Source organism: Chrysemys picta, chromosome 24, assembly GCF_011386835.1.
Source record: "Chrysemys picta bellii isolate R12L10 chromosome 24, ASM1138683v2, whole genome shotgun sequence".
NCBI lineage: Eukaryota > Metazoa > Chordata > Testudines > Emydidae > Chrysemys > Chrysemys picta.
Window position 1 is genome coordinate 13,961,921 of NC_088814.1, and position 21,164 is coordinate 13,983,084.

The following is a 21,164-nucleotide window of genomic DNA, read 5'->3' on the forward strand; positions in this document are numbered from 1 at the left end:
ACACACAAATATTTACACACGCAAATTCTTTTTTGCCTAATATCCCTTGCACTGCTCTAATTATTTTTTTATAATACTGTACCCTGATTACATTCCCAGTTTGTATAATCGAACGCAGTCAAGTTAACTTCCACTAGAAACCCCATATATATAGTGATTTTGATTACAAACATTTCTGTGGGGAAAATCAGCAGGGAAATCATCTGGCCCGAGCATCATGAGATTTTCCCAGGGCCCCCCAAGTTGCCCGAGGCCCCTGGGCATGGGCCCCCCAAGTTGCCCGAGGCCCCTGGGCATGGGCCCCCTGTGCGTTAATCCACCACTGCAATGGCTGCGGACCTCAGGATCCCGCTTCCCAGAATGCCCGGAATGCCGGGCGGAGACTGAACACGCGGGGAAGCGACCACCAGAGCCAATGAGAAGCCAGCGCTCGGAGACAAAGGGCTCGGTTTACAGTCGGTTGTTGGCTGTTGGTGGAGTGGAGCGGAGGGAGGCGCAGCACAGCCTGGGAGGTGCCCACTGACACTGAGACTGAAGATCTGGTAAGGATCCCCACGTGTGCTTGTTTTCCTTGTGAATTTCAAGCTGGCCAAGGAGTACAGGGCGGCATCAGCCCCTAGAGAACTGATACTCAACTCCCATTCTGCTGCGCAGGGGCTGGGAGGGAGCTGGTTGTGGGGGGGTCGGGCCCCTTGTAAATGCTGTTATTGTTGATGGGTTATTAGTCTAGTTGCTCCTGTTCTTTCCTTAGCCCCAGGCCTTTCTTCCCTCTGCCCAATAAGCTCCCTCACTTGTTGTGTTGTTCCTGGGGGGATTGTGATAGATTTGTACCCCTTGTGCCTGGATGATGATCCTCGTCTGTTATTGGGCACTAAACACTTCCCCAGGGCACAGCAGCCCTTGTGACTCAGGCGCTAGGAGGGGCCCCTTGGGGTGGAGTCTGCAGGTGCCAAGAGAGTCCTGCACTTCGGAGGGAAGAATCCCATGCACCGCTACAGGCTGGGGACCGACTGGCTAAGCGGCAGTTCTGCAGAAAAGGACCTGGGGTTACAGTGGATGAGAAGCTGGATACGCGTTAGCAGTGTGCCCTTGTTGCCAAGAAGGCTAACGGCATATTGGGCTGCATTAGTAGGAGCATTGCCAGCAGTTCGAGGGACGTGATCATTCCCCTCTATTCGACGTTGGTGAGGCCACATCTGGAGTTTTGCCCCCCCCCCACTACAGAAAGGATGTGGACACATTGGAGAGAGCCCAGTGGAGGGCAATGAAAATGATCAGGGGGCCAGAGCACATGATTTATGAGGAGAGGCTGAGGGAACTGGGCTTATTAAGTCTGCGGAGGAGAACCTGTCTACAGAGGAGGAGGAGAATTTGTCAGCAGAAGAGGAGGAGGAGGAGCTGTCCATAGACGAGGAAGAGGACTTGACCACAGAGAAGGAGGAGGAAGAAGAAGGTAAAGGAAGAGGAAGAGAAGGACGTGGCCTTGGTGGAGGAACATCTGATCATGGAGCAAAAGGAAGAAGAGAAGGATCTGGCCATGGAGGAGGAAGAGGAGCACCTGCCTATGGAGGAAGAGGAGAAGGCCCAGGCCACAGAGGAGGACAAGGAGGACCTGGACCAGGAGGAGGAGAAGGAAGAGGACCCAGTAATGGAAGACGACGAGGATGTGGCTATGCAGGAGAAAGAAGAGAAGGAAGAGGAGGTATTGGCTATGGAGGAAAAGGAAGTGGAAGAGGATTAGGACTTGGCCACGGAGAAGGAGCAGGAGGAAGAGGACTTGGCACAGAGGAGGAGGAGGAGGATGTGGCCATGCAGGGGGAAGAAGAAGAGGCAGAAGAGGAGGGGGAGGACCTGGCTATAGACTAGGAGGACCCAGGAATGGAGGAGGAGGAGGATGTGCTGATGCAGGGGGAAGAAGAAGAGGAGGGGGAGGACCTGGCCATAGGAATGGAGCACGTGGTCATAGACAAGAAAGTGGAAGAGGATGACTTGGATGAGGAGGAGGAGGGCAAGGCCAAGTCCTCTTCCACCTCCATGGCCAGGTCCCCCTTGCCCAGATGTGTAAATAGGGCAGTAATGAGCAGGAGCAGGGGGGGATCTTACCTCTCTCTATAACATTGGTAAGAGAGATAATGGAATAGTGACAGGCATTTCTCGTGTCCGTTTTTTAAAGGATGGTGTTAAATTGGAGAGGGTGCAGAAAAGAGTCACACAAATGACCTGAGAGCTGGAGAAAATGACCTACAGTGAGAGACTCAGATTGTAGGTGGGTGAAATTTAATGGCCTGGAACATTCAGGAGGTCAGATGAGATGATCCAATGGTGCCTTCTGGCCTTAAGCTCTATGAAACTCGATGAAGCATCGCCTCCCTCCACCCCCCGGTCCGATGTGCTTCACCGCACAGAAGGATGGCCGGACAGCCTAGAAAGATCCTGCTCCAAAGCGGCCCTGGTGGAGAAGACAGCGGTAAGAGTGAGAGATGAGTGAGAGACGGCTGTGGGGACCTGGTGGGAGGGCAGGAGATCTCGGACAAGGAAGGGGCTCCCCTGGGCAGGGCATTGGAGGGGACAGCAGAGAGCAGGGATTCCTGGGGCTGAGGTCTGGGCACTGCCAAGAGGAAATTCTGGGCGTCAGCGCTGGGGGCAGGTAGGGAATCGTGGGACTGGAGGGTAAGCTGAGGCTGGGGGTAGAAAGGTAAGGGGCAGCTACGAGAGGCTGGACAAGGGTCAAGTTGGAAGGGAAGGAAGGAATCGGGAGGACAGGGCCCAGCTGTGTTGCCAGAGGATCCTGCTGGCTGTGTCTGGGCAGCCTCTCTGGGAAGTGCCCAGGCGTCAGTGGGGCCTGAATCTGACCTTCTCCTTTTTGTCTTACAGGAACTAACTGAGGAGCTGCCCCAGGACTCTGGGCCCAGCTCTGTCCTCTCCAGCTCCATGGACTGCACGTGAAACCTCCCGTACCAGAAGCTCCCGTCCGGCTCCCCCAGCTCTGGTGCTGCTCAGACCCAGAGACGCTGCCTCCTCCATGGCCAGGTTCTCCTCCACCTCCTGCACAGCCTGCAGTGATGGGTAAGGGAACCCTTGGCCACAGAGACCCCATGGGCACAGGTGGGGATTGAATCTGGGCCCTTCACCACGGGCACAAGCTCTGTCAGGCTCCCATTCAGAAAGCCATGGAAGGCTCTGCCTGCAGACACCCCCTCTCCATTCCCACTGCCCGCGGTGACAATGAAGAAGCAGGAGAACTTCTGCCAGAGAACCCCCGGGCTGCACAGTCGGGTGTCACTGGGACGTCTCTGGGAGCCATTTCCAGTGTGTTCTGGTGGGGTCATTTTCCTTCTCGAATCCAGGGTGTCTCTGCTCCCAGAATCTCAGCCAGGGAGGCCACCCTGCAGAATATGGCCCCGCAGTTTGGCGATGGGCTACAGCAGTCACCACGTAGGTGTGCAGCAGCCGTAGCGCCTGCACTGACCATGGGCCAAAACCTGCAGCCCTGACAGCCCAGGATACCCCCATGGATGGCAATGGGAGGGTAGCCTGGGTAACTAGCTGCTGGGCCAGGGCATATAGAGAGAGGACTCAGAGATGCAGGAAACCAATGGCCAGAGAAGTGAAGGATGTAAGGGAAAGAGAAGAGCTAGAACATCTGGGGAGCTGCTGCGGCGCTTGGGTGAGTGTCTTGTCCCTGGGGGGATCTTCCCCTCTGGCCCCCTACCCCAGCCCCAGGGCAGCCTGCCTGCTGCACCCCAAACTCCTCATCCCTGGCCCAGCCCCACACCCTGCACCCCCTCCCTCACCCCAACGCCCTGGCCTAGCCCAGAGCCTGCACCCAGCACCCAAACCCCCTCCCATGCCCCCTCCTGCACCCCAACCCTCTGTCCCAGCCCAGAGCCTGCACCCAGCCCCCAAACTCCATCCTAGAGCCTGCACCTCCTTCTACCCCCCATCCCCCTGCCCCAGCCCAGAGCCTGCACTCAGCACCCAAATCCCCCTCTCGCACCCAGCCCCCAAACCCCCTCCTGCACCCCAACCCCCGGTCCCAGCCCAGAGCCTGCACCCAGCACCCAAACTCCATCCTAGAGCCTGCACACCCTTCTGCACCCCAACCCCCTGTCCCAGCCCAGAGCCTGCACTCAGCACCCAAACCCCCTCCCATACGCCCTCCAGCACCTCAACCCTCTGTCCCAGCCCAGAGCCTGCACCCAGCACCCAAACCCCCTCTCACACCCATCCCCCAACACCCCTTCCGTATCCGCTCCTGCACCCCAACCCCCTGCACCCAGCACCCAAACTCCCTCCTGCGCCCCAACCCTCTGTCCCAGCCCAGAGCCTGCACCCAGCACCCAAACCCCCTCTCACACCCTTTCCCCAATCCCCCTCCCACCCCCGGTCCCAGCCCAGAGCCTGCACCCAGCACCCAAACTCCATCCTAGAGCCTGCACACCCTTCTGCACCTCAACCCCCAGCCCAGAGCCTGCACCCAGTCCCCAAATCCCCCTCTCACACCCAGCCCCCAAACCCCCTCCCACACCCCCTCCTGCACCCCAACCCCCGGTCCCAGTCCAGAGCCTGCACCCAGCACCCAAACTCCATCCTATAGCCTGCACACCCTTCTGCACCCCAACCCCCTGCCGCAGCCCAGAGCCTGCACCCCGCACCCAAACTCCATCCCAGAGCCTGCACCCCTTCTGCACCCCAACCCTAACCCCCTGCCCCAGCCCCGAGCCTGCACCCAGCACCCAAACTCCCTCCTGCACTCCAACCCTCTGTCCCAGCCCAGAGCCTGCACCCAGCCCCCAAACCCCCTCTCACACCCAGCCCCCAAACCCCCTCCCGTACCCCCTCCTGCACCCCAACCCACTGTCCCAGCCCAGAGCCTGCACCCAGCACCCAAACCCCCTCTCCCACCCAGCCCGCAAACCCCCTCCTGCACCCCAACCCCATGCTCCAGCCCAGAGCCTGCACCCCCTTCTGCACCCCAACCCCCTGTCCCAGTCCAGAGCCTGCACCCAAACTCCGTCCCAAAGCCCGCACCCCAAACGCCCTCCCTGAACCTTGCAGTCCCTTCTAACCCGATGGGTCTATAGTTCTTTGATTCTAGCATCTGTCACCTAAAAAGCAGGGCTGGCGCGTATGGATTTCCTCCGCATCCTCTGCACTGAAGACAGAAGTTTCTCCGCAATGGCCTGGTCTTCCTGGAGTGCTCCTTTAGCGCCTCGATCGCCTAGTGGCTTTGCTGACTGTTTGGCAGACTTCCTGCATCCCATGTACTTAACCAGTACTTTGCTGTTAGTTGTTGTGCCTTAGCTAGTTGCTCTTCACGTTCTTTTTTGGCCTTATTATACTTTGCATTTGACTTGCCAGAGTTTGTGCGTCTTTGTATTTTCCTCACTAGGATTTGACTTCCAAAGTGCCTCTTTTACTCGGCTGTTTAGCCCTGGGGGCATTTTTTTTATCCTCGCACTGGTTTGTTTTTTATTTGCGGGATACATGTAGTGGGAGCCTCTAGCATGGTGTTTTTAAACGGTCTCCATGCGCTTTGCTGGCATTTCACCCTGGCGTGTTGCTTTTAATTTCCATTTAACGAGCCCCCTCACGTCTGTGCAGTTCCCCTTTCTGAGTTGAATGCTCCTGCGGTGGGTTTCTTTGGCAGTTCCCCCTCCAGGGCTGTGCCATGTAATTCCATCAGGGCTGCGATTCCTGAGAGTAACTACTCCAGCGTGGAGGCTGCGCGGTGAGAGCTCACACCGTGCACTGTCCTAAGCAGAGAACGTCTCCAAGGGCCGGCGCTGCGGTACCGCTCCTCGCCAACGCCGCCCGGCTCCGCTGCATGTGCCCCGTCAGCCAGCAGGGGTTTGTTCTCGATTGTCACAAACGGGGGATAAAAGGACTCTCCTGATCAGTGTGAAGGGGACGTTACCGGCATTCAGCCAGTATTCACAGAGGCGCTGGGCGTCATCTGGCCCCTCGGCAGCTCGGGGCATAGGGCAGAAAGTGAAGTCACAGCCTGCGCTGATTCAATGTACTGCCCACACGTTGCTCCCCTCCCCTACATGGCCTGTTCCCTTTCCCCTCCCTCACCTGCCCCCCACAACGGGGCCTGTTTGCAACAGCAGCAGGTGTGGGGACAGGAGCAGGAGCAACATTGACCCCCGTATGTCACAGGGTCGGATAAGCTCAGATGAAAGCACATGGCCCCATTACTCTCTGGGAGGGGCCGGCAGGGGTAGGTCAGTGGCAGCGGGCGGGGCACAGGGTCTCCTTCGCTCAGCTCAGGGCACTGTGCGGTTAACAGGACACTTGTTTTCCTTGGCGACGGCGTCATCTAGCCGTTCCTCCGTGACGCTCCCCAGTGCAGCAGGGCTCTACCCCTGCACCAATGAACTAGGCCAGGCCGCGCTGCAGGGACGGCGCGAGGAGAGGTGGCCGGGCAGCTTCCCCTCAGCAATCAGCCCCACGGCCATCGAGATGCTCTTTTAAAGTCACTTTCCCAGTCAGGAAGCTGCAGAGGGGCCGGAGTGTGAGACAGAGCAGCCCACCTGCCCCCACAGGCCAGCCCATGCCATGCCGGCAGCTCAGTGCAGGGCACATTCCTGGTCACCGAGCTCAACGCCCATGGGCTCACCTGGATGGCGTGTCCCTCTGCCTAGGACGGCAGATCAGCCCCTTAGCACGGGGCTCTGGAGACCCCGCCCGCGAGAGGGGTCCCGCAGGACAGAGAGCGGATCATGCTAGTGCAGGGGCATCAGGTAGCAAGCAGAGGGGAGCATGGAGATGAAATGTCCAGCCGTCTCTGTGGTGGAAAGGGTCTCTGAGGCTCAAGGCAGGAGGCTACCAACCCTCAGGGACCCGCTCTGACTCCTGCGCTCACGGCCCTCCAGGGGCTAGTGCAGACGGGAGAGGGGCACACTAGTGACAAGGCACCTGCGAGGTCAGAGGTGCAGAGCACCCCTGCCATCCGGAGACCTGAACTGCCCTCCACACCAACCACATCACTCCTCCAAAATCCCAACCTGGCCTGGCCTCTCCCCGCTCCTCTCTGGGACACTCAGTGCTGGGCTAGAGTGCTGGGAGCCACCGTGTGAGGAGATCGTCTGCACAGGGGGATCTCGCTCACCGTCCTCCCTCACCCTCAGGAGGGGACACAGCACAGACCCGCCGAACCACATTGCCCCTCGGAAGGGGGCTCAGGCCCAGCCAGATGTTCAACAAGGACAAGTGCAGAGTCCTGCACTTCGGACGGAAGAATCCCATCCACTGCTACAGGCTGGGAACCGACTGGCTAAGCGGCAGTTCTGCAGAAAAGGACCTGGGGATTACAGTGGATGAGAAGCTGGATACGCGTCAGCAGTGTGCCCTCGTTGCCAAGAAGGCTAACGGCATTTTGGGCTGTATAAGTAGGGCATTGCCAGCAGATCGAGGGACATGATCATTCCCCTCTATTCGGCATTGGTGAAGCCTCATCTGGAGTATTGTGTCCAGTTTTGGGCCCCACACTACAAGAAGGATATGGAAAAATTGGAAAGAGTCCAGTGGAGGGCAACAAAAATGAATAGGGGGCTGGGGCACATGACTTATGAGGAGAGGCTGAGGGAACTGGGATTATTTAGTCTGCAGAAGAGAAGAATGAGGGGGGATTTGATAGCTGCCTTCAACTACCTGAAGGGGGGATCCAAAGAGGATGGATCTAGACTGTTCTCAGTGGTGGCAGGTGACAGAGCAAGGAGCAATGGTCTCAAGTTGCAGTGGGGGAGGTTTAGGTTGGATATTAGGAAAAACTTTTTCACTAGGAGGGTGGTGAAGCACTGGAATGGATTCCCTAGGGAGGTGGTGGAATCTCCTTCCTTAGAGGTTTTTAAGGTCAGGCTTGACAAAGCCCTGGCTGGGATGATTTAGTTGGTGTTGGTCCTGCTTTGACCAGGGATTAGACTAGATACCTCCTGAGGTCCCTTCCAACCCTGAGATTCTATGATTGGGGGAGGTCCCGGACGATTGGAAAGAAGGCAAATATAATGCCCATCTTTCAAAAAGGGAAGAAAGAGAACCTGGGGAACTACAGACCGGTCCGCCTCACTCAGTCCCTGGCAAAATGATAGAGCAGGTCCTCAAGGAATCCATTTTGAAGCACTTGGAAGAGAGGAAGGTGATCGGGAACAGTCAACCTGGATTCACCAAGGGCAAGTCATGCCTGACCAACCTGATTGCCCTGCGACAACATCCCTGTCACCCTCATGTCCCATTGAACCAGCTAACGTCCCTGTTTGGGCTAAACTTTCTTTCGTCTAGGCGATATTGACTGCCCAGAGGCACTAGCTCACCCCCTCTGGTGCCTGAGCCACGGGCAGGGAACAGCTACTGCTCTCGGTTACGCTGCAGCTCAAGGAGCAGAGGTCTGCGCCTGGTGGATCAAAGGGCCTTGGTCTGAGGATGAGTCGGGGGGGGGGGGGTCGGTTTGGCTCCCCAGGATGTTGAGGTTGGGAGCTGTACAAATATAGGAAATGACACAAAAATTGCCCAGCCGCCTTGTCTGTGCGTGATCCTGGGGGCAGGAGGACAAGGCCGCTGTCTCTGAGCAAGACCCAGCAGCACCAGGGGTCGGTGCCGGATGTGCAATGGGCACAAACACGCCTGCCACAGGCTCACTTGTGCAGCAATCCCTCTGCACTGCTCCTCCCTGGTCCAGCCAGCCCCAGACGAGCCTGTCCCAGAGACACGGGCTGTCCCGTCGCCCCAGTGCCCCGTGACCCCAGCCGGATCTGGAGCGGCTCCTCTCTCAGAGGACAGCCCGGCAGAGCTGGGTCACAGCTGTGGCCTATGGAGGGTCCCTGGTTTTGAACACGTAACATCACACAAGGGGCTTCCCGAACTGTCCGGGCGATGCTGCTCCACATGCTCCCCAGGACATTAGGAACCAGGCGGTTGTTAGGGTTCAAACGCCCCTCACCAGGCGTGTTCGCAGCCAGAGGCTGGCAATAGGGGGTAGGGGGGACTGACAATGGGGGACGGGGGCAGGGAGAGGCTGGCAATGGGGGCGGGGGGTGCAGCCAGAGGCTGGCAATGGGGGCGAGGGGTGCAGCCAGAGGCTGCCAATGGGGGGCAGGGGGGGGGCAGGGAGAGGATGGCAACGGGGGGCAGGGAGATGCAGGGAGAGGCTGGCAATGGGGGCAGGGGGGTGCAGCCCGAGGGTGGCAATGGGGGGCGGGAGGTGCAGGGAGAGGTTGGCAATAGAGGGCAGGGTGGTGCAGCCAGAGGGTGGCAATGTGGAGTGGAGGGGCAGGGAGAGGCTGGCAATGAGGGGCCGGGGGTGCAGCCAGAGGCTGGCAATGGGGGGCAGGGAGAGGCTGGCAATGGGGGGCAGGGGGGCAGGGAGAGGCTGGCAATGGGGGGCAGGGGGCTGTGGGTCACGCCCCTTCCCCTGCTTCCCCCCGGCCGGAGATCTGGGCCCGGCCCCCGCTGCCCGGGACGCTCCGTCTCCCAGCGATCCTGGGGCAGGCGCTGGCTGCAGCCCGGCCGGACGCACAGGAAGGGGCCGGGCTCGGGAGCGGTGAGGGGAAGTGGGGCGGACAGCCCCAGAGATCGGACCTGGGGCCGGGAGGAGACCCCGGGGAAAGTGACTCCGCACAAGGGCTCCTGGGGGGGGTCCCCTGTGGGGCGGTGTCGGGGAGGGGGGAGCCGGAGTTGCGGGGGGGGGGGTTGAACCGTCTGTGCAGCCGGGAGATACAGGGGGGCTGAGAGCCACTGACCAGAACCGTGAACACGTGTCTCTGCCAGCCCCTGCTCTGCCCCTTCCCCTGGGGCTGGGGCAGGGGTGGGGGTGCCGGAGGGGGGAGGGAGTTTGGATGCTGGAGGGGGGGAGGGGCGCAGGCTCTGGGAGGGAGTTTGGATGCGGGAAGGGGGAGGGGCGGAGGGAGTTTGGGTGAGGGGGCGGGCCTGCAGGCTCTGGGAGGAAATGAGGGTGTCGGAGGGGATGCTGGGTGCAGGCTCAGCTGGGGCAGTGGTGGGGTGCAGGAGGGGTGAGGGGTGCAGGTTCCGGGAGGGAGTTTGGGTGCAGGAGGGGTGCAGGGTGCAGGCTCTGGGGGGGAGTTTGGGTGCAGGGGGTGAGGGGGCGGGCGTGCAGGCTCTGGGAGGAAATGGGGGTGTGGGGTGCCAGCTCTGGGATGGAGTGTGGGTGCTGGATGCAGGCTCTGGACAGGGACAGGGGTGGGGTGCAGGAGGGGTGAGAGGGTACAGGGCCTGGGAGGGAGTTTGGGTTGGCGGGGAGGGAGTTTGGGGGCGGGAAGGGATGTGGGGGTAGGCGGTGGGGTGCAGGCTCTTGGAGCGGGTGGAGGATACAGCATTTTACCTGGGGCAGCGGCTCCTAGGCGGCATAGGCCAGGGGGTCTCCGCACGCTGCTGCCCCCCTCACTCCCCCAGGGGCCGCAGCGCAGGGATGGGCCTTTTTTAATCGCCTGGGGGAGGCAGGTGGGACCAGGGGCCGCATGGCGGGGGGGGGGAGTGTGTGGGGGCGGCAGGTGGGGGGGAGGGGAAGGAGGGTGCGGGGGTGGCAGGAGGGACTGGGGGACGCATGGGGGTGGCAGGCAGGGTCGCGGGAGAGACCCGGCCCCGAACATTTGTGGAGCCGGGCCCCAGGCCAGGAATATTCCTGGTGCCCAGGCACCACGAGCCCCTACAACTCGCCGCCCGTACCTCCTCATTCCCCCCCACACACCTGCCAGGTTCTTCCTCGCCACCCCCTCCCTGCCAGTCATCTCCCTGCCTCTCCGCTCCCCCCTCACCCCTCTGTGCTATGGGGAGGGGGTGGAGGAGAGACCCTGGGGAGCAGCAGGAGGGGGCGAGCGGGGGGCAGAGTGTGGGCAGAGTCTCGGGCTGCAGAGACGGGGCAGGGAGCTAGTCCCCCCTTCCCCCCGCCCAGAGAAGATTCATCCCCCGCCCGCGCTTTCCCTGTCTGTAGAAATTCCCTCCAGTTCGTCCCCTTTTCTCTCCTTGTCACGTGTCGCCCAGCGTGGCAGAATCCCGGGGTCTGTCTGCAGGGAAAGAACCTGGGGAATCGTGATGGGAACGTACCTAAAGCCTGTTCTCCCACCTCCACAACTGCCCTTCTCGCCCTGCCAGGCTGCAGAACGACGCCCACGCTTCGCTCCAGCCCTTGGCACAGGGCAGAGAAATGGCTGCAGCGGAGCCAGTTCAGGTAGGGGTTCTTGGGGGGTGACTGGTGGGTTGCTGCAGGAGGGAGGGGGCAGCAATACACAGGGGGTGGGAAGGTTTGGGTCTGGTTTGGAGGTGGGAGCGGGGCAGGAAATTCCCAGGGTGGAGAAAGGGAGGAGGCCAGGGGGTGGCAAACCTGCTGGGACTTGTTTAATAAGTGCCCTGGATTCTAGGATCAGAGCCATGCGGTTCGGAGGGGAAATGCCCTAATTTGTGGGAGAGGAAACAACCCACCTAGGTGAGGTTAGGAAACACTGACCAGGCTCCCAGTGCTGGAGCCTGACCCGACTGACCAACGGCAGCTGCGAAATATGAAAGGGGCAGCTTAGGGGCCCTGCCCCTCCCTTCATATCCAGCTCCTTGCAATGAGGAGGGTGTTGGTATCTACCAGGGAATTGTCCCTGGACCCTGCCAGGGCTCCATCTCCTGTATCAGCCCCTGGCTAGTAGGTGTGTGATGGATCTGCTGGGAGAGACCAGGGGCTCTCTCTTCGTCCCCTCACCTAGGTGTTTCCTGGATGCTCTGCTACCAGATAGATTCATGGAGGGCAGATCCATCGATGGCTATTAGCAGGGATGGGCAGGGACGGTGTCCCTGGTCTCTGTTTGCCAGAAACTGGGAATAGGCGACGAGTGAATCACTTGATGATTCCCTGTTCTGTTCATTCCCTCTGAGGCGTCTGGCACTGGCCACTGTCGGCAGACAGGATACTGGGCTAGATGGACCTTTGGTCTGACTCAGGCTGGCTGTTCTTATGAGTGGTTTGGGGGTTGGCCTCTGACTGCGAGCCCCTCAGAGCTTCCATTTGATTGGCTCCTTTCCCCATGAATAGTGGAGTTGTGGCTGGGGCAGCAGGCACTGAGTGGGGGGCACCTGTTGTTTCAGGGGCCGGTGAGCTTCCAGGAGGTGGCTGTGTATTTCACCGCGGGGCAGGGGGCTCTGCTGGACCCCGCTCAGAGAGCCCTCTACACAGACGTCATGCAGCAGAACTATGAGAACGTGACCTCGCTGGGTAAGGGTTCCTGTCCCTCCGTTCTTAGGAGGGGAAATGCAGAGTTAAGGCTTATGGCATCCCCACAATGCAACCTCTACTCTGCCCTGTTTCAGCAACACCCCAACAAGCCAGTGACACACACCCTAGCGCTCTGCCCTCCCCCTGCTACAGGACGCTCTGGGAACAGCGCACAGGGGCAGCACAGCACGAAGTCTGACATCTTCTCTTTGCTAGGGCAAAACTTGGATTTAGGTCCAATGTGACAAACAGAAACTTCTGACCCTTGGCCGGCACTCACACACTGATCCCACTCCACACAAACCAGCTCGGACCTGCAAAGTGAGATCACCCCTTTCCCCTCGCCCCGAGGTTTCCCTCCTGAGTCACAGACTTCGCTTAGCTCTCACTGAGCCCTGAGGATCACTAGCACATATGTCACCAGGATGCTGACAATCTCGGTGACAAGACCTCACCCCTGTGCACCTTCACGGACCCAGCCCTTAGCCACGGGCATGAGGCAGACTAGGCCCCCAAGTTTTACATGCAGCTCTCTTCATATCACAGTCACATCTCTGCCAAGCTGCTCCCAGTCATCCACAGCTGACACACATGCAGGAAAATGCTGGTATTCCGATCCGTGGAACACAACACAAATGGTGGCATGTTCTTCTCAGTGGTTCTTCATAGCTGTATGTCTACCCTAGAGCTTTTCCCAGCATAGCTGGGTTGGTCAGCGGTGTGATTTTTCACAGCCCCATCACTCAGAGCTAGGCTAGCAAAAAGTTTAAGTGCAGACTGGGAAGAAAGTGGGTTTTTTAGTTCAGAGAACTTTAAACTATTAATCTTAACACAAACATTTTGGTATAAAAGGGCAAAGCTTCCGAGAGGAACTTCTGCCGAATGCAAGAAAAATGCACCACACACATAGTGTGAAAGCTATCGGAGCTCGGGCTCAGGCTTCAGTTCATGGGTGTCGTTCAGGTTCAGTGGCCGCAGCCCATCCCTTGAGCAAACCTTTCCCTGGGCCAGCAGATTGCTGGCAACCCTCGCGCACTTCATAGGGACGAGTCTGGCAGCACGTGTGCATTTCCAGGTCAGCGACTGCTCAGTTTGGCTTGTGCTGCTCTGAGATTCCAGATTCCGCAGCTATTGGCTTTCAGAGCTGGTTTCCTGCAGAAGACGGGGTGTCCTGTATTAACAGATCAACGCCAAGTGACTGTGATCAGTCCAGGGACAATTAGAACCAGTTTCAGCCCCAGTTGTGTGCAAAAAACATTTCAAGACCAAGATGATTTTGTCAAAAGCTGCCTAGGGTGGTGGGCTGAATCTCAGGAACATCTTTAACCAGTCACCCCATACTGGGACCAGTAACCCGTCCATGAATGACCATAGAAACCAGCATATTTCAAGGCCATCTGAATGCACCTGTGGAATTTAGGGTAGTTAGAATAGTTGGTTTTTATGCAGAAAATGATGCTTCTGTGGACTAGCTATTGCCTCTGCGGGAGGTGGATGACCTACCCCGACAGCAGAACCTTCCCATTGCTGAATATCTACACTGACCCACTACAGCACTCCAGTCATGGTGTCTCAAGTGTAGACATGTCCTGAGATACGACATTCGGTGACACCCCCCGTCCCTCCTATTCCTCACTGCGCTGAATCCCACCAGCCCGTGCTCAACGGTCCCAGCTCTCCTACAACTCCCCCATTCTCTCGGGGTTTCTCTCTGGGATGAAGAAGCAGGTCCAGGGTAACTTCCCCTCTGAGCTGGGGCCTTAACTTCCTGGAACGTGGAGTTCCTGTCTCTGTGTTTTAGGACCCCGTTTGCTGAGCAGTGTCTGGCTGTGTGTGTTCCCAGCAGAGATGGGAGAGTTAAATCCCTCATACGCAGAGTCTCCTGCACCTGGGAGCTGCCCCCAGCCTTTCCCTGCTGTAAAATGGGCTGGGGTTAAAGTAATAGAAACGTCCCATGAATTCCCTGATCTCCCTTGTTTTCTTTCTCCTGAGCAGAGTGTCCAGTTTCCAAACCTGATGTGAACTCCCAGCTGGAACGAGGGGAGGAGCCGTGGGTCCCGGATCTCCAGGGCTGTGAGGAAGGAGAGATCCCCAGAGGTGCCTGCGCAGGTGAGGGATCATTAAACCAACTCAAAGCTCTCAGTGCCCGAAGGAAACAGCTGGGAGTCCCTAAAAGCCTTGTGAGCTCTCGGGGTTCAGGAGTATCCCCAGGAGGCCGTGTATCCTCAGGGCAGCTGTCGCTCATGGCTTCCTACGCATCCTGACTGACACGTGGCAGAGCTCCCTCCCGAGGGGATGTGGAGGCAGAATTGTTCCCCCTCCTCTCTCCCCTGTGGGGAAGAGTTGTGGAGAATCCAGCTACTAGGTTTCTTCTCTGTCTCTCCAGCTCTAATTTTGGTTGTTTTCCCCTTTCCATCCCTGTCTCTGAGGTTTCTCTCTCTGTCCCAGCAGGTGCTGGGATGGTGAGTGAGGAGAAGAAGCAGAATCCTCAGCAAGAAAATTCTGAGAAGTGGCACCACATGGGGGATTATCGCACGGCTCCAGAGGGAATGTGTCCCGGCATCGTGTGCAGGGCAAAGCCTGTGGGAGTCAGCACAGGCCAGAGAGGGAGCAGAGAAACCAGCCAGCGGAGAAAGTGGGTAACTCCATTAATTGTCAGGGAACTCACCAGGACCTCCTGGAAACCACAGCCCAGCCGAGAATACCCACAGGAGAGAGAAAAAACACATGCACTGAGTGTGGAAAACATTTCACTAGGGTTACCATATTTCAGCAAGAAAAAAAGAGGACGGGAGGAGCCCCGCCCTAGCCCCGCCCCTGCCCCTCCCACTTCCCGCCCCCCCAGAACCCCCAACCCTCCCCCCGTTCCTTGTCCCCTGACTGCCCCCTCCTGGGACCCCTGCCCCTAACTGCCCCCCAGGACTCCACTCCCTATCTAAGCCTCCCTGCCTCTTGTCCCCTGACTGCCCCAACCCTTATCCACACCCCCACCCCCAGACAGACCCCTGGGACTCCCACGCCCCATCCAACCACTCCCCACCCCCTGACAGCCCCCCCCAGAACTCCCAACCCATCTAAACCCCTCTGCTCCCTGTCCCCTGACTGCTCCGATCCATCTCCCCACCCCTGCCACCTGACAGCCCCCCCCAGAACTCCCAAACACTCCCCCCCTGCTCCTTGTCCCCTGACTGCCCCCTCCTGGGACCCCTGCTCCTAACTGCCCTCCAGAACCCCACCCCCTACCTAAGCCTCCCTGTTCCTTGTCCCCTAACTGCCCCCTCCTAAGACCCCCCCCAACTGCCCCCAGGACCCTACCCCCTACCTGTACCCTGACTGCCCAAAACTTTCTCCACTCCCCCCAAAAAGCCCCCCCCGTTTCTTGACCTCCACCTCCAGAACCTTCCTGCCCCCTGACCTCCTTACCCTGCTGCTCAGAACAGAGTGTTGGGCTCTGTGCAGCCGAGCCTGACACGTGGCTGAGCTCTCCAGCACAACAAAACCTGGTCCCTGGCCCTGCACAACAAAACCTGGTCTGGCCCTGCACAGTGCTGCCGGACTGGGCTGCAAGGGAGCTGCTGGCTCAGAATGCAGGGCGGATCCGGCTCCTCTACAGCTGCTCCTGAGTCCAGCCCGGGACTTCCCTGCAGCCCTCAAAGCCACTCGCTCTGCTAATCCCGGACATTGTGAGTGCTTTACAAATTCCCCCCGACGCTATTTTTAGCACACAAAAGGAGGACATGTCCGGGGAAATCCGGACGTATGGTAACCCTACATTTCACTAACCACTCAGGCCTTTTAAAACATCAGAGAATCCACACAGGAGAGAGAGCCCATGAATGCAGTGAGTGCGAGAAAACCTTCACTCTGAGCTCTACCCTTAGTAACCATCAGAGGATCCACACAGGGGAGAAACCCTATGAATGCTGTGAGTGCGGGAAAAGCTTCACTGTCAGCTCAGACCTTATTGGACATCAGAATATCCACAAGGGAAAGATACCTCATCAGTGCTTTGAGTGTGGAAAAATGTTCACACAGAGTTCAGCTCTTATTACACATCAGAGGATCCACACTGGAGAGCACCCCTATGAGTGCTGTGAGTGTGAGAAACTGTTCAGGCAGAAATCAACCCTAATTACACATCAGGCAAGGCATACAGGAGAGAGATCCTATCAGTGCTGTGAGTGCGGGAAAGGCTTCAGTGTGAGCTCAGACCTCATTGTACATCAGAGAATTCACACGGGAGAGAGACCTTATAGATGCTGTGAATGTGGGAAAAGTTTCACTCAGGACCCACCCCTTACAAGACATCAGGGTGTTCACAGGACAGCGACGCAGCGTAGAAACGTTGTGTAGGGCAGAGAAAAGACTTTTTTAAAAAACACATTTGCTAATTCCCACATAGTGACCTTGTGGTTTGTTTGCACAATTTGTGTCCCTCTGTTCTCTCAACTGCCTCGTGTGTTGCCCACTTGTGCCTTTTACAGGTCGCCCTTCTCTGGGGTGAGTCCCGTGCTCCTTTCTCCTGTGAGTCATTGGAGTGTGTGTCCTTCCAGCAAGGAGTTTCCATCAGCCCCAGGTGGGGGAAATAGGGGTGACCACAAGTCGCCTCACTGAGTGAAAATGGACATGGGGTTTGTCTTCTGCTCTAGGATTTCCCTGGGCGTCGGCGTGCTGGAGGTAGCGATCCTGATGTAAACACACCGCTCTGTTTGCAGTGCTGACATAGCCCGGGCACAGGGGTTGGGGTTAGCTGGCATCTTCCCCTTTGGCCTGTCCTAATGGACACCCATTTTCCTGGTGTGGACAATCCCTGAGCATCACGTTTATACTGTCACCCCAGTAGCAGAGCGATTGTTAGTCACCAAGTCCCCCCTTTGCTGACAAAATGTCTCCTCCCCAGTTGTGCTCACGCTGGTCCAGGTGGTGCTGGGCAGCAGGTATTTTTCTTTTTTACCATTTTCCTTATTTCAAATACATTTCCATGTAACAAGGAGGAGCAGGAGCGGGACAGATGGATCATTTCAGCCTCTGCAAGGCCGGAAGGCAATGGAGCGAGTCGGAGGGATTCCTTCCTTCCCCATCACCGTCACTGTATCTGCTGACTCCAGCAGCGCTGGCCTGTGTCTGAGGCACAGTGGAGTTTATCCACCTGTATTTTGTCCCCCCCGCAGCAGAGAGTCTCCGCACTTAGGATCAATTTGATCCTGTATCCAACTCATTAGAGCTGGAGATGAGTGTCCCAGGCCTGGGTGGGGAATTCCAATGGTGCAGGCGGGTGCTCCGGCCGGGAGAGAGGCCTCTTCCCAGGTGTCTCTCCCTGCAGCAGCACCTAGGCCTGGGGGGGGAGGCGACCCCCTGCCCCCCGTATCAGCTGCAGGGCCAGGCCCACAGGATAGGCGCCTCTCCCCGGCAAGGCCAGGGCTGGGGTCAGGCCTGGGCAAGGGCAGCTCAGGCTCAGCTGGGTTGGTGCAGGTTGGAGGCCGGGATAGATTGGGGCTCAGGGAAGGGTGCCCCTCCCCTGGCCGTGGCAGCCCCCCGGGTGGGTTGTCTGAGGGCCCAGGCGGCGCTAAGGAGGCTGCTGGGTGGCTGCGCGGCTGTGCAGCTTCCAGGGAACTCGGGCTGCTTGTCCTGTACTGTAAGTGTAAGTGCTGTTATTTGGAGCAAGAAAAATCTGTTGTTGTTTTTTCACATCTATTGGAAGTTGAAAACTTGGTTTACAAGCCCGGCCTTAATCACAGAGACGCTCCCGACACCCACACACTCCTCCTTGCGTCTGCTTTGTACAGTTAGACTTGAAGCTCCTTCCCCTAGGAGCTGCCTCTCACAATGTGTGTGTCTAATACGACACCGAGCGCAATAGAGCCTCAGTCTTGGGTGCAGCCTCTCAGGGCCGTCCTTACCCATACGCAAAGTGTGCAGCTGTGTGGGGCACCAGCTCTTCCCCAGCCCCCACCCCTCCTCCGCCCCCACTCCCTGGAGGACTCCAGAAGTGGTCGGGCCTGCCCTCACCCATAAGTAGAGCGACCCGGCCTCCGGCCTGCTCCGCTCCCCGACTCCCAGCCGCATCTGAGCTACATCCTGTCAAACTAAGCTAATATCAAAGTATGTGACCAAACAGCCTTCACCAGGAGAGAAACCCCACAATTCAGGAGGGGCAATAAAACACTTGCACATTCAAAAATTGAAATCTCAGAAAATCTTTTAAGACTCAAAATCGGAAATAAATTTACCCATTTTCTTATGAAGTAGCTAAACCTGCTTCGCTATTCATCTCATTATTTGGCTGTATTAGTTACAAAAGTTTTAGCATCACTATGCTAAAAGAAAGAGAGAGAGAGAGGGAAAAAAAATAACCCAAACGACACATCTACAAATGATCTGAACTAGCCTAGAAAAAGCCCAGAAGCAATTTTCTCAATAGCTGGAACCAGGGCTATAAGATTGGACAGGTCACTCTGTGCTTTGAGGTTCAGTGGGAATTCCCTGCCCACTCCCACGTCTGACACTTTCTTTTCCAACCCTCAGGAGACTGACTTGGGATCATAGAAGATCAGGGTTGGAAGGGACCTCAGGAGGTGTCTAGTCCAAGCCCCTGCTCAAAGCAGGACCAACCCCAACTAAATGATCTCAGCCAGGGCTTTGTTATGCCTGACCTTAAAAACCTCTAAGGAAGGAGATTCAACCACCTCCCTAGGGAACCCATTCCAGTGCTTCACCGCCCTCCTAGTGAAATAGTGTTTCCTAATATCCAACCAGATCCTCCCCACTGCAACTTGAGACCATTGCTCCTTGTTCTGTCATCTGCCACCACTGAGAACAGCCGAGCTCCATCCTCTTTGGAACCCCCCTTCAGGTAGTTGAAGGCTGCTAGCCAATCCCCCCTCACTCTTCTCTTCTGCAGACTAAATAAGCCCAGTTCCCTCAGCCTCTCCTCATAGGTCATGTGCTCCAGTCCCCCCACCCCCCAAACATTTTTGTTTCCTTCCCCTGGATTCTCCAATTTGTCCATATCCATTCTGTAGTGTGGGGCCCAAAACTGGACGCAATACTCCAAGTGTGGCCTCACCAGTGCCGAATAAAGAGGAATAATCACTCCCTGAATCTGCTGGCAGTGTGCCTACTAATGGAGCCCAGTATGCCATTGGCCTTCTTGGCAACAAGGGCACACTGCTGACTCATATCCAGCTTCTTGTCCACTGTAACCCCTAGGTCAGGGGTCGGCAACCTTTCAGGAGTGGTGCGCCGAGTCTTCATTTATTCACTCTAATTTAAGGTTTCGCGTGCCAGTCATACATTTTAACATTTTTAGAAGGTCTCTTTCTGTAAGTTTATAATATAGAACTAAACTATTGTTGTATGTACAGTAAATAAGGTTTTTAAAATGTTTAAGATGCTTCATTTAAAATTAAAATAAAATGCAGAGCCCCTCGGACCAGTGGCCAGGACCCGGGCAGTATGAGTGCCACTGAAAATCAGCTCTTTTGGCCCAGTCCTTCTTGAGAGTGGGACGGGGCTTGGACACCAGCTTAAAGCCACATCTGCCCAGGGCAGCACAGCACAGTGTGCAACGCAGGGGTCACATTTCAGTTATTTTCACTTTGTGCAACTTAGCCCTGGGATGAGACTGTGCAATTCCCCAGCCCGTGGGAAAGATCATGAGTGTAAAATATCCCCCAGGGTCGTTACATCCCTGAGGGACCATCTGTCTCTGGGTGCTGGGGATAGAATCAGGACCTTTCACTGCCAGGCCTCTGCTTGCGACCAGAACCAGGTCAGCCGTGATCAAGTATAAACAGTGACTGACAATGAGCCTTAGCCCACCTACTGTTGTTAATGGGCAAGGCGGTAAGACCTAAATGTACAACAATGGCCTCATTTTGGGTACCTTCGTTTATCTCTTTGAACTACAGAGCTGCAGGGACCTTGTTCCAACTGCATCTGGAGTCCGTGGGCAGTGCAGGGGTCCAGCCCCTCAGAGAACCAGCCCCTACGCACTTCAAGGCAGAATCCCGGGTTTGGACCCTACATCAAGAGACATTCTTGAAGTCTGGACCCAGCCCACCACTGTGCTCTGGCTCCCAGGCTGGCTAGCGCGGGCCAAAGGGGCTGTAGGGAAGGTGTAAAGCCCTCCCCCACCCTGGGAAATTCCTCCAACAGAGGTGCCACTTGTGCCTCCCCCCAGCAGCTGCAGGCCCAAGGAGTGTTCCGGGGGGGGGGGGGGGGGGTATGGACAGGCTGGAGGAGGAGGGGGTGGAGCAGGGGTAGAGGGGAGTGGCCAGGATGAAGCTGCACCTCAGTCTTATAGCCTGGCAAAGCCCCTAACACCATTAAAACAGGTGCAGCACTTTACTCAGCTGAGCTGCAACCTCTGTATTAACCATGTAGTTAAAGTGCTGCGACATCGCACCCAGGGAACTAGCTGCATCTGCAGCAGCATCTCTGCTCAGCACAGCTGAATTCCCTCCTTCTCCCCGATGGCTGCGTCCCAGACTCCTGCCCCAGGCCCCCTCGCTCTGGTCCCAGATCCCCTCCTGCCGTGGAATGGACACGTGGCCGGAGAGCCCTGGACACTGGAGTTCTCTGTTTATCCCACACCATGGACCCTGCAGGAGCGCTAGTGCCAGCTCCCCTCACCCGCTGCCCTTGGCCATTGGCTTGCAGCCCCCAGCTGGGGTAGAGGAGCCCATTCTCCATGGACCAATGAGTCCCTGGTCTCTCTGCTGGGACTCACAAACAGGGAGAAAATCGGAGCAGGCCTTGCTGGGTGTGGTTGTGTGTGACAGGTCACCTACCTCACTAGGGCCCAGGCTGAGATCCCAGCCCATTCCACGCCAGCCCCTGACCTGCCATCAAATGGACTTTCAGCCTCTGTCCCTGTGGTTAGGGGGAGGCATTGGGTCATTGCCCTGGGGGCGCTGCTGGGCGAGGGAGGCGATTTACCTGCTCACAC

The 21,164-nt window shown here is 57.5% G+C and overlaps 1 protein-coding gene across 13 annotated transcripts in view; it reads left to right on the forward strand.

Annotated features, from left to right (window-relative positions):
- The window catches only part of LOC122173225 (zinc finger protein 383-like), a 90,374-nt gene that overhangs the window by 51,529 nt on the left and 17,681 nt on the right, over positions 1 to 21,164 (forward strand). Inside the window, exons 3-8 of one of the 13 annotated variants that reach the window (XM_065577756.1) lie at positions 192 to 542; positions 2,174 to 2,467; positions 2,875 to 3,066; positions 11,110 to 11,185; positions 12,088 to 12,214; positions 14,210 to 14,323. In XM_065577756.1, the coding sequence (XP_065433828.1) occupies positions 3,023 to 3,066; positions 11,110 to 11,185; positions 12,088 to 12,214; positions 14,210 to 14,323 (361 nt within the window). In that variant the 5' untranslated portion in view covers positions 192 to 542; positions 2,174 to 2,467; positions 2,875 to 3,022. Of the gene's footprint in view, positions 1 to 191; positions 2,468 to 2,874; positions 3,668 to 5,084; positions 5,359 to 11,109; positions 11,186 to 12,087; positions 12,215 to 14,209; positions 14,324 to 14,662; positions 19,786 to 21,164 lie in introns of those variants that run through there. The other 12 variants (XM_065577758.1, XM_065577759.1, XR_010594790.1 and 9 more) reach the window with 12 other exon arrangements.